At 39.2% G+C, this 13,385-nt stretch overlaps 1 protein-coding gene across 1 annotated transcript in view; it reads left to right on the forward strand.

The window, feature by feature from the left end:
- LOC134623357 (protein NLRC3-like) overlaps positions 1 to 6,386 on the forward strand; it is a 32,018-nt gene extending 25,632 nt beyond the window's left edge. The window contains exons 5-11 of the mRNA XM_065470182.1: positions 332 to 383; positions 771 to 990; positions 1,088 to 2,882; positions 2,973 to 3,146; positions 3,806 to 3,979; positions 5,720 to 5,766; positions 5,845 to 6,386. Of these exons, the coding sequence (XP_065326254.1) occupies positions 332 to 383; positions 771 to 990; positions 1,088 to 2,882; positions 2,973 to 3,146; positions 3,806 to 3,979; positions 5,720 to 5,766; positions 5,845 to 6,386 (3,004 nt within the window). The remainder of the gene's footprint in view (positions 1 to 331; positions 384 to 770; positions 991 to 1,087; positions 2,883 to 2,972; positions 3,147 to 3,805; positions 3,980 to 5,719; positions 5,767 to 5,844) is intronic.
- Positions 6,387 to 13,385: the final 6,999 nt, after the last annotated feature.

Genomic DNA, 13,385 nt, shown 5'->3' on the forward strand with positions numbered 1-13,385 from the left:
GTATTTTTAAAGACACAAAGGTCAAATTTAAAATGAAACACTTCAACACGAATCTGACTTCTTTAATGTGATGATGCAATGAGCAGGAAATATGCATAATATGGTCATTACAAGAACACTGGTACAGAACCATCACTGACCTGTTAGTTTTGGACTAGTGGAGTCCAAAAAACAAATAAATAAATAAGTCTATAAATTAACATAATAGGTTTTTTACAGCACAGTAGTGTTTGTTTTAATCAGGGTGATCATCTAACAGTAGAAGAAGAAATCTTGTATGGCTTGTATTTATCTGCAAAATGGATCTAATGTCTTCATGATGTCTCCACAGAGCTGATCAGGAGAGTCTGCAGCATCAAACTGATCTGGACTCAATATTTAAGGTTTGTACATGTACATCATCATAAAATAATGGCAAAATTCCATAAATAACTCAACAGTGAATTTTTATTTTTTTTTTTTATTTGTAAAAGACTTTTCAAAAGAAAGTTTCAGCATAACTTTATAACACGACCTTAAAATAAGGTGCAAGTACCCTGTACTTACGTGGAATTTGCAGGAAATTACAGGGCAGATAACATGTAAGATTGGAAAATTTACAATGAAATAACCCAGTACTTAATTTAATACAATACTTAGTTTAATTTATGTTATTATTTTATTATTTCCTTTGTTAAATTGAAATCACACACAAAACAAATCTGTGAAAAATTATTTTTACAATAAAGATCTGATTTTCATGAATTTAGATTGTATCATTTTTTTTCCAGATGCTGGAGGAAAACATTATCACTTTTGTGAAGAACGAGCTAAAGAAGCTGCAGAATGATCTGAATCCAGATTATTCAGAGTGTCAGAGGGATGAAGAGGAGGTGTTGGACAGTGAGGAAGAGAAGCAGAGAAGGAGCAGCAGAGAGGCATTTCTGAAACTTGCAGTTAACTTCCTGAGAATAATGAAACAGGAGCAGCTGGCTGACTGTCTGCAGAGCAGTGAGAGGATTTCTCTTCATAAATTCAGTCTTTACAGGAATGAAATTGTCATATTCTCTATAATCATAACACTCATGTTTCTGGTGCTTTCCTGTAGAAAATCCTGATCCACTTTGTGATAAAACATTTAAATGTAACCTAAAGAAGAAGTTCCAGTGTGTCTCTGAGGGGATCGCTAAACCAGGAACCCGAACCACTCTAAATGAGATCTACACAGAGCTCTGCATCACAGAGGGAGGGACCGGAGAGGTCAACACTGAACATGAGGTCAGACAGATTGAAACGTTTTCCTGGAAACCAAACAAACCAGAAACAACAATCAGGTGTGAAGACATCTTTAAAGCTTCGACTGAACGAGACAAACCAATCAGAACAGTTCTGACCAAAGGAGTGGCTGGCATCGGGAAAACATTCCTGACACAAAAGTTCACTCTGGACTGGGCTGAAGACAAGACCAACCAGGACATCCAGTTCATTTTTCCATTCCCATTCAGAGAGCTGAATTTACTGAAGGATACAAAGTTCAGCTTAGTGGGACTTATTCATCACTTCTTCACTGAAATCAAAGAAGCAGGAATCTGTAACTTTAAAAAGTTCAAAGTTGTGTTCATCTTTGTTGGTCTGGATGAGTGTCGACTTCCTCTGAACTTCCACATCACTGAGATCCTCACTGATGTTACAGAGTCCACATCAGTGGATGTGCTGCTGACAAACCTCATCAGGGGAAAGTTGCTTCCTTCTGCTCACATCTGGATAACCACACGACCTGCAGCAGCCAATCAGATCCCTGCTGAGTATATAGACATGGTTACAGAGGTCAGAGGGTTCACTGACCCAAAGAAGGAAGAGTACTTCAGGAAGAGACTCAGAGACAAGGAAGAGGCCAACTCCATAATCTCTCACATTAAGACATCACGAAGCCTCCACATCATGTGTCACATCCCAATCTTCTGCTGGATCACTGCTACAGTTCTAGAGAGTTTGTTAAAAACCAAACAGGATGGAGGAAAACTGCCCAAGACACTGACTGAGATGTACATTCACTTCCTGGTGGTTCAGACCAAACTGAAGAACATCAAGTATGATGGAGGAGCTGAGACAGATCCTCTCTGGAGTCCAGAGAGCAGGAAGATGATTGAAGAACTGGGGAAACTGGCTTTTGAGCAGCTGCAGAAAGGAAACCTGATCTTCTATGAATCAGACCTGACAGAGTGTGGAATTAATGTCAGAGATGCCTCAGTGTACTCAGGAGTGTTCACACAGGTCTTTAAAGAGGAGAGAGGAGTGTACCAAGAGAAGGTGTTCTGTTTTGTCCATCTGAGCATTCAGGAGTTTTTAGCTGCTCTTTATGTGCATCTGACCTTCACCAACTCTGGTATCAACCTGCTGAAAGAAGAAGAAACAGCCTCAGTGCAGACTGACGAGTCTTCAGTAAGACAGTTCTACCAGAGTGCTGTGAACGAGGCTTTGAAGAGTTCAAATGGACACTGGGACTTGTTTCTTCGCTTCCTCCTTGGTCTTTCACTGCAGACCAATCAGAAACTCATACAAGGCCTGCTCACACAAACAGGAATCAGCTCAAAGATAAATCAGGAAGCAGTCAAGTACATTACAGAAACAATGAATGGCACTCTCTCTTCAGAGAAAAGCATCAATCTGCTCCACTGTCTGAATGAATTGAATGACAACTCTATAGTGAAGGAGGTCCAGCATCACTTGAGTTCAGGACAACTGTCTAAAGTTAATCTATCTCCTAGTCAGTGGTCAGCTCTGGTCTTCATCTTACTGTCATCAGAAACAGATCTGGATGAGTTTGACTTGAGGAAATATTCAGCTTCAGAAGAGGCTCTTCTGCAGCTGCTGCCAGTGGTCAAAGTCTGTAAGAAAGCCCAGTAAGTATCCAGTTTAATCCTGGCAAGAGATTGCTTTAAAGTGTTTATTTAAAGATTTTGAAAAGTTCACTAATATACATACGTTTCTAGGTTAAGCGGCTGTAAGCTCACAGAGAGAAGCTGTGAAGCTCTTTCCTTAATTCTAAGTTCTCAGTCCTCCAGACTGAGAGAGCTGGACATGAGTAACAACAACCTCCAGGACTCAGGAGTGGAGCTGCTTTGTGTTGGACTTGGGAGTCCACACTGTATGCTGGAAACTCTCAGGTTAGCTGACTCTTTGTGTCAGGAGATTTGGATATTTCACAACAACTGTCATCATTTTATAGATTTAAGATGTTGTTTCTGTTCTGGTCTAAGCTCTGAAAGAAAACAGTAGAGTAGAAGTGAAACACACACACTTCATAAATCAGAAAAATGTGACTTCATTTATGATTGTCCATCATAGCAAAAAAGACAGAAAGTCAATTTTTGTTCTTTTTAAAACTGAGTGAAGAAAAGCCAGTTTGTTTGTTTTTGTAACAACTTCATCTGAAATCAGAATCTAACCCCTAATCTTAACCACAACCTCAGTTGTATCAGATAGTGTTTTCCAAATCAATTGATGATGAGAAAGTAAAATAAATGCACATGTGTAGATTTATTCGAAATGGTTCTCATGTTTTTTCGAATGTGTAACATACAGACGATTTGTCACATAGCATCGGTATGTTACGTTTTTGGATGAGAGCGTGTCCATCATAGTAAAAAAGACAGAAAGTAATTATGTTTTTTATTGTTTTTTTAAATTTGAGTACAGAAAAGCCAGTTTGTTTGTTGTTTTAACAACTTTAACTGAAATCAGAATCTGTTCATTCGACTGCATGAACATCAGCAAATTCAGAGCAGTTCCTTACAATGATGTGACATGTTGTATGTGTTTGAAGGCTGTCAGGCTGTCAGATCACAGGAACAGGCTTCACCTCTCTGGCCAAAGCTCTGCGCTCCAACCCCGCCTATTTGAAAGAGCTGGACTTGAGCTATAATCACCCAGAAGACTCAGGAATGAAGCTTTTGTCTGCTCTAAAGGAGGATCCACATGTGAAACTGGACATACTCTGGTAGGAAAACAGCAAATAAAGCTAAAAATATATATTTTTTCTCCAGCATATTGTAAGGTAACCACTGACCCGATTGCCAGTAAAACAGTCTGTATGTCCAGTTATATGGGCAACTGTGTGGGTGAATGACTCAAAAACAATCACAGTTAAAACTCAAGGATGGATACACAGCTTGAAGGAGAATGTAACAAATAGATAAGAATTGGACCCTCGATACTGATGTTTCAAGACTGTGTCAATCAAAACACCAACATCACATGGCCATTGCTAAGTGAGGTTTTGATGTGTTTTACCCCAGATCTGACAGGTGCCTTTGTGATGGTTCTGGGTCTGTGATCCAGGATTTATAGTTTAATTTTGCTGCTTCCTGCTGTCCTCACTTCATGCTCCACACAGTCACAGCCTTACCTCCCTGTTTTTAGTCAGGTGAGGCGCCAGGATTCCCATTTTCATGAACAAGTCATCTGTGCAGGAACAAGTTATTTTTAATTGTGATTGGGAAGAATAGTATATCGGTTTAATTAAGTACTCAGATTCAAAGTGTAATTAAATAAATATTGACTTAATTGGAATGTTTGCTGCCATAACCTCCTGAGAATCAAGAAAAAAATCATCTTCTCATTGAACTTTTTATTGTTTTCAGCATGCAGGACTCAGTAGCTCTATTGAGGCTGGAAACAAAACAAAAAACAAAAACAATAACAGGAACAACTTGACTTGATACCAAACAAGCTAACAGAGATTATATGCACTAAGAGGGAGGGGGCAACAACGAGCAGAGTGAAACACAGACAATATATAGACAGGAATACAAGCTGGACACACATGTTCTCTCAATGAACTCACCACACACTTAGACAGTTGAATTTGAACACACAATATCCTCATCATGTTTACATGGTGATGAATGACCCACAAAGACTTTCACTCCTGCTCTGTTATTCCCACTGACACTTCTGGTGGAAACATCTCATAAACAACAGGAGAAAGACTCAGACTGAGTTTAGAGGTTGCACAGGATGACATGTTCGCTCAGATTTAGAAAGGTATTGGTCAATATGAAAATTATGTTGTGACTGGTCAGAATTAGCTCACAAAAGTTAATAAATGTTTTTAAACAATTATTTTTGAATTAACTGAAAATAAAAGCTGATTTGTCACCAGCTTATACCTTTGTTTGACGGTGTGGAGGACAGACTGGATGTCACAAACTCCCAGAAACCTTTAAAGCCAACTAGACTTTGAAGGTATTCCCGACCAATGCTGGGGCAACAACGACAAAGACAGAAACGGATTCAGACTCAATAAGCCTAAAGCCTTTGTTATTATCAGAATGAATGCAGCAGTCTTTTCTGAAAATATTTTGTTCTATATATTTATTTGGGTTTTTTTGAACTGAATAACTAAGCAACTGAAATATCCTCACACATGTTAACAGAAAGAGAAAATAGTATTTGAAGCACAATGTTCATTGTAGTGACAGAAACACAGGGAGGCAGAAGATAAAGCAGACTGAAGGTTGTATTTAGGTATTTAGGTAATTTAAGAACCTGGTATGGATGATGATTTATTTTTTTAAATTGTGCTTTGATACATCAAACCTTAGAACCGTAGAAAGTGTATTATCTGTTTGACTTTATTAGGAGATAAAATAAAACACGAGGTTATTTCTCTAGAAAAGATGAATGAGAGAATATAAAGGCCATGTCTGCATACTAAAAGATAATGTGCTCATTTCAGTGTGGAGCCTCAAGGAGTCCAGTGGATGAGACCAGGTCTAAAGAAATGTAAGTGTGTTTTTGATTTATGAGCTGCATTCACACCATTTTGTACTGTCCTACATTTTTTGTCACGTTTCCCTTTAGATTTCTGTGACCTGACGCTGGATCCAAACACAGCACACAGAAACCTCAAACTGTCTGAAAACAACAAAGAGGTGTCACATGTGAAAGAAGAGCAGCTGTATCCTGGTGATGATCTTAGGTTTGATCACTGGCCTCAGCTGCTGTGTACCAACAGTCTGAGTGGTCGCTGTTACTGGGAGGTTGAGTGGAGAGGAGAGGTTCATGTTGCTGTAGCTTATGGAGGAATCAGACGGAAAGGAGAAGAGGATGAAAGCAGGTTTGGAAGGACTCATCAATCCTGGAGTCTCTACTGCAGTGAAGACAGGGGTTACTATGGAAATCATGATTACATAGGAAGAGCGATCCCTCTTCTCCCCTCAGCGCTCTCTCACAAAGTAGCAGTGTATGTGGACTGTTCTGCAGGAACTGTGTCCTTCTACAGTGTCTCCTCTGACAAACTGATCCACCTGCACACATTCAACACCACCTTCACTGAACCTGTATATGCTGGGTTTAGAGTGAAGCCTGACTCTAGTATCCACCTCTGTGTTGACTCAGAATAATGAACTTATTGTGCAGAGAAATATTCTCACATTGGTGTTTCATACTTTTTTTCACTTAGTATATCAGGTATACTGTCTCATACATGTATTAATTTGGTTTTCAGTCCAGAATTGTTGGATTAGACTGATTCTCTTGAAAAAAAAAATCTTTTATCATCTTATTGTCTTTGGTTGAGTAGATTTATCAGATATACTTAAAATTTCTTGTTCAAATTAAAAGTATCATACATTTTATATTTGACTAACCCAGTCCGCAGTTGACATAGCTGGGTGGAGTAAATACGTTTAATTTCTTAGAGTGAGTAGAGCTTGTTTTGGTTGAGTACATTTTATTTAGTCTCATCAATTTAAGTCAACATAATGTTAATTAGATCAACATCACGATATTCAGCTAATACAACATAATTTGTTTGACTTGCATTTAATTATCCAAATGTTATCAGATGTACCTAAAATACCTAAAATGTCTTGTTCAAATTAATCATATATTTTATATTTCACCAACCCCGTTGTGTGGAACCAGTTGACATAAATGGGTGGAGTAAATACAACATATTAATTCTTAGAGTGTATTTAAAAGTGACTGTTTGGATTCATTTAACCAAAAATGATTAAAATCTGTAAATAAATGCAAAATGCATCTTTGAAAATGAGAGTCGGATAAAAATAATAATCTGAAATGTTAAGGATTGAAGAAAGAGGAAAGTACACAGGAGTGTTTTAATCTGTTTGATTTGGTCCAGTGAGTTCACAGCGCCTCCAGCAGGTGGATTCTAGTATTGTTTGTTTTTAAAGCTGTAAACAGTTTTTTTCTCTGCTGTCAGTGTCTGTTTGGAGCCAAGTTACTAGTGGTGCAACGGATCAAAAATCTCACTGTTCGGATCGGATCACGGTTTTAAAGTCACAGATCGGATCAATTTTCGGATCAGCAAAAATAGAAAAAAAAAAGACAAAAATTCCACTCGCCATTTACTTATTTAAGTATTTTTTGCCTATTAAAAAACATTCAACTGAAGACTCATTCCACGCACTTATATAAAAACAAGTGAAGGTGCATATGGACATTATGGACCATGCTGGGCATCCTCTGCATCCTCTGCACACGGCCATAAACAACCAGAGGAGTCTGTTCAGTGACAGGTTGCTTCTCCCAAAGTCAAGGACCAGCAGACTTAAAAAGTCCTTTGTCCCACACGCCATCAAACTGTTTAACTCCTTGCTGGAGGGGAAACGGGGACAGAGGAGGGGGGAACAAGTAGCTGTAGTGCCAGTGTAATAGACTCACAATACTTGAAATGTGCCTTTCCCTTGTATTCTTATTCCTATTTATTCTATTTATCCCTTTTGTATTCTCTGTATTTATAAATGTGTAAATATGGTATATTTCTGCCAGTGTTGGGTGTAACGCGTTACTAAGTAACGAACAATTCTGAGTGATTTTTGTTCATCATCCATGGATAACACCGGGGCAACTCCTGCTAAGCAGCAAAACAGCACAGAAAGCGTTTGAAGGTGAGCTTAAAAAATGACTGCAGGCTACATAGCTGGACTGGCCATCGGGCATACCGGGCATTTGCCCGGTGGGCCGATGGTGATTTTTCGTTTTTATGGGCCGATGGGGGTTTTTTTTCTTCGTTTTTGAACTTGTTTTATCTTATTTATAAGGTTAGTTATTAGAGTTTCCAACCGTCCCGTAAAAAACGGAATCGTCTGGTATACAGAGAAAATATTACGCGTTTCGTATTGAGGTGAAAAGGAACACAGTTTGTCCCGTATTTCAGCTACAATGAAAAAGCCACAAAGCTGCAGTTATTCTGTGTCTTTGCTGCACAGCTGCCTCTTCTCCTCTCTCCTCTCTCTCCTGTTTCTACTTCAATCATGAAACTGATCAGTGATCAGCTGATCGGCTTTTCTCTCTTGTTTGTTTATCGCTCTGAATCTTACAACAAACGTTTTCATCTGATGTAAAATGTATAGAAATCCATTATTGTACATAGCATTTTTTAAGGATCCCATCATAATTTCTTCAGAAGTAGCTAAGTACTGTTTATGATGCCAGCATTTTTCTACATTTTCTAGATACTGTACCAGTACTGTGTGTAAAATGCCATCAAAAAGTCAATTAAGTTTTTCTTTCTCACCTGTCTTTCTATCTCCTTTCACTTTTTAAAGGTTGCCATGTTAGAAAAAATATTTTGCCCTGCCATGCTGTTTATTGATGTGGCAAATGAATGGTTTATGAAAATATATCTAAATCTGTCATCAGTAATTAGTAATGATCATGTCTCACCTCTAGTCTTCTCTGTCTTAATTTCAAGTTTTCACCATGTGTTGTAGATAGTTCAGGAGGTTAACTCGACCAAGCAGTCTACTTTCGGGTACTGTTTAGAATATCAGAATAGGGAGGATGGTGAAGGTTTAAGTTTATCAGACTGATACATATATACCAACAAGACAGTGTACATCACTGTGACAACAGCGTTTGTTTTCATTCAAAGGCTTTATGGTTTTTCCTATAATACCTGGTGGGCTGGTCTCTAGTCAAAATGCCCGGGCCGATTTTTTTGTCCCAGTCCAGCCCTGCCAGGCTACATTGTGGAACAGATGCTACCGCTGCATACTGTAGAGTGTCCGTCTTTAAAAAAATGTATTTATTATTTAAAGAGTTTAATTTCTATTGTTTGTCCACTCAAGGTTTATATGGATTTTAAGAAGTATTTAGTTAAATACTTATGTAGTACTTAAGTTACTTTTCTGACACAGTAATTAGATAAGTATTTTAAATACAATATTGACTAAGTAATTAGTAATAGTAATTAATTACTTTTTTAAAGTAACTTACCCAACACTGATTTCTGCTCACATTCTGTAACTTCTGTTGGTGCTGTGCTACTGGAAACTGAATTTCAGTTTGAACCCACCCGAGGGATAAATAAAGTTTCATCTAATCTAATGTAATCTATAGGGCAGTGCAGGGCTTTGTATCTACCACTCCGCTGTCATATAACGAGCAGTCATGGTCACGTGGCTTTCCGTTGCCCTGGAGCTCCACCCATTTGTAGTTAGAGCAACAGAAGATGCCTGGGACAGTTCAGCCATAACTTTAAACTTCTCCTGCTCATACATGCTTGGTTTATCTTGTCACTGAAGTGGACGCGCAACAAGATATCATAGCGTGGCTCAAGCACGTTCATCACAGTTTAAACTCCTTGTTTTGCACAACAGACGACGGCCTCCCGTCTGCAGCTAAACACACCATTAGCTTGAGGCTATGTCCACACGTACCCGGGTATTTTTGAAAACGCAGATTTTTCTATGCGTTTGCACCTTTCGTCCACACGTAAACGGCGTTTTCGGTCACTGAAAACGGAGATTTCTAAAAACTCCGGCCAGGGTGGATATTTTCTAAAACTCCGTTTTTGCATTTACGTGTGGACGAGAAACACGGAGAAAACGCAGCGTCAAAGGTGTGTGCCTTTTTTGACGTCACAGTGTTCGCCACGTTGTTGTTTTGGTGAAATGAATTTCTACAGTACTGTTACTGTTAATTGTAGTCTCTGCAGTGTTTAAATGCTAACATATACACACACAGTTACTGTCCCTCCACACATACAACTCGGTTCTGCTTCTATGCCCCAGCTTTGTTTACTATTTCCCACGGAGGCTTCTAGACTTCTGATTGGCCAACATTTTTACACGGTTAGGAATATAGCGCCACCTGCTGCTTTGGCATGTTCCTAGCAGCGTTTTCCTTCATTTCTGCCTTTACGGGATTATTTTTTTAAAACGAAAACGGAAAATCTCCTCTAAAGTAAGCCTGCTCCCAAGCAGGTTTACGCTTACGGATCTGTTGCTATGACAGCAAGCTCCGAGCTTCGGAGAACCGAACGATCCAAGATCACGCGAAATCGTCAACAATCAAATCCGGCTAACTTACTTAGCAAGGTACGAAGAACGGACCCCAGCTCTCTGAACACGAGGCAGAGTTCATGTCACAGCCAATACTGCAGCAGCAACAAAGTGAGCCACAAAAGACAAGAGCTGTTTCTCAATATCAAGCACTCCAAGTTTGTTCTTCCTTAGATGCTAATTCAAACTTGGCAAGTTAACTTGAGTGCCCAGACTTCTGAGCATGGGAGGACACACACACTCTCACTGTGATTAATATATAAATTATTAGAATTAAATTAAATTGTTAGAGGCCACATAAATAAAAATATATATTACTGATTTTTTAAGTGAAAATGTGGGGTTAACAGTTGTTTGTAGACAAAACTCTTGGCTTATATAAAGTCTACTAAATGACTTGTGTAGATGAGTTAGTGAAATTCTACTTCAGAATTGGTATTTATTATTATTTTTTTCTGTTTTAGCACATAAACAGTGTGGTGAGAGTTATAAGGCCACTGTGGTGGTGCAGAAATCTGCATTTGGTCAGAAGGGAACAAACACACAAACTTTCTGGTTTTAACATGTATATGTTAGTCCCCGTAGGGAATTTACTCCTCTGCATTTAACCCATTCACCCAGTGAAGCGCCAAGGGAACAGTGTGCTCAGGGGTACCCTACCGCAGTGTACCCTGCAGTGTGCTCAGGGTACCCCTGAGTGTGCTCTGCTCCCTGGGTAGCCGTTCAGTGGACTAGAACCCCCGACCTTGCCATCATGGGACAACTAATCTACCTACTGAGCTATACCTGCCCGTTTTGTTTTGTATAAAATGAAATGTCTGGCAATGGACAGAAGCAAGGATATTGATGTTTACACCCTTGTGCAATGAAGAGGATGCATGTTGTATCACTGAGCCATTTTGTGAGGGTATAGCTGCTGTGGCGTTTGTCTGGCTTGAAATATCAGCTGCAATTTCCACATTTCGACTTTTCTCAAAACACTATTTTGAGGTAAATCTCAAAATGGACACAATTTTTTTTCTTTTCATTAATGTGACCTTAGTACTCTATCGTACCACTAATTACCCAACTTGTTTTGGAGGATTTCTCCAAAACATGTATTGATCAAAGATATTTATGGTCTGGTATAATAAGTGGTTGTGCAGGACTTGTCTGTGTCACCGTTTCACAGAATATGATCGAGACGTGACAATAGCCAAATTGTCCAGCAGGTGCCACTGTGGAGATGGTTTCAGATTGTTTGAAATCATCAATACAAGCACAAATGCTTCAAATGTTTCACAAAGTCTCACTTTGCTCATCACTAGTATTGTGACAACTTCAGAGGAGGTCCGTATCTTAGCGATGTCATAGTTGAAAGGTGAACTTCATTCATGTTTGCCACAGAAAATCCACACTTACTCCTAACTAAGGGTTTAAATGCACAAAGGGCAAAAATAAGACAAAAATAAGATAGGAAACAGACACTGAGACAGAGACTAAGATGGAAAAACTTGACAGGGACAAAAGGAAAACAAACATGAAAATGAAACTGACTAAACATTTCAGACACAGGGTTCATAAGAACAACAGGCACATTTTTACTCAAAGTTCCCAGATACATTCATTAGACACTATTGTGTCTAACATTTTGTCAGGTTGAAGGAACCTTTTTGTATTTTACAAAAAATTCAGTGCAAAGTGTTTCACATGTAAAACCCAACATGGGAAATAGACTATGTGCACGTTAGCATATGCTGCTTCCAGTGTGGAAACTCCTGTGGGGAGCTTTGTCCTATTCGCTCCTTGTTTACGGTCCAAAACAAGTTAAGCAAATTGATAAATCAAGTGGCAATTTACATTTCTATAGATGTCTTGGGCATTTACCAAATATATCTGTAAATGATGTTCATTGACTTGTCGATATTTTTTCCCTCGTGCCTTAGAGCAAAAGAGAAAAGGGATTCAAATTTTATATTTCTCAGTATCTGTGAACAGCGGTCCCTCGTTTATCATGGGTGTTATGTTTTAAAAATAACCAGCGATAAGTGAAATCAAGTAGCCAATTTTATTTTTTGACGGTGCAAAACGTTTCATCGACATCGTCGATACACAGTACTGCACTTCAGAGTCACACTGCCAGCGATAGATGCAGCGATTCTGTACTGTAAAGGAAAGACGTCACGGAGGAGATCTGTAGTTTGAATGCTGAACATTTGCCTGTTTAAATCATAAGACCAGTCACTATACAGAGAATATCACGAAATGTACAAAACCTTTGACCTCATGTGTTGATGACTCTTCACCTCTGTCTCCTCTCACAGGGAGAAGATGATCTGCAGGATCCTGCTTGTTAGAGTGAATTGTTAATGTTTGTCATTTCTATGCTTGCCAACTTGTTTAAAGGGATTCCACTGTCCTTCCCCCCAGATTCTCGAGGATCTGGTTGGGGGGGGGGGCTGTAATGTTTTATTGCAGATACATCCTATCTGGAAGATCTACTTCTTTTGATGTAAGCTTCCTGCGTTTATGACCCTTTGGTCAGCAGGAGGTCTCACACACACACACACACACACACACACACACACACACATTCCTACTTACATATAGAAGTACACACATATACATACAAAGCCTTGTCTTAGAATTATGTGGGCGTTACTTCTTGTGTGAACTGTCTCAATAAAAGGCAGCAGGAGGAGGCCATCGTCGGGGTCATTGTCGTGCTGGACACAGATGAGGCCTCCCGTGCGCAAGTAATTAATTGATCGACTGTTTTCTTTCATGATGAATAAGTCTCTAGAACTACCTGGGTTTGTGGGAACAGACCCAACACTGCTGCTCATCATCCTCACCTCATGTGTCTCTGGTTAGTTTACAGCTTCACTTTATGAACTCCAAATAAAGCTCAACAACAGATTTGTTCCAGTTCTCAGTGTGTCTGCTCCTCTCTTTCCCTCTCTGTCTCCTCAACAGGATCATTTGTAGTCAATGTGACACAGACCTCCTATCAGGCAGAGGAGAACCACAACATCACACTGGAGTGGACGTTCACCACCGAACCTGACAGATCCACCAAAACTCTCAACATCCTCTGTGAACTGATAACTG

This window comes from Pelmatolapia mariae, linkage group LG3_W, assembly GCF_036321145.2.
Source record: "Pelmatolapia mariae isolate MD_Pm_ZW linkage group LG3_W, Pm_UMD_F_2, whole genome shotgun sequence".
Classification (NCBI taxonomy): Eukaryota; Metazoa; Chordata; class Actinopteri; order Cichliformes; family Cichlidae; genus Pelmatolapia; species Pelmatolapia mariae.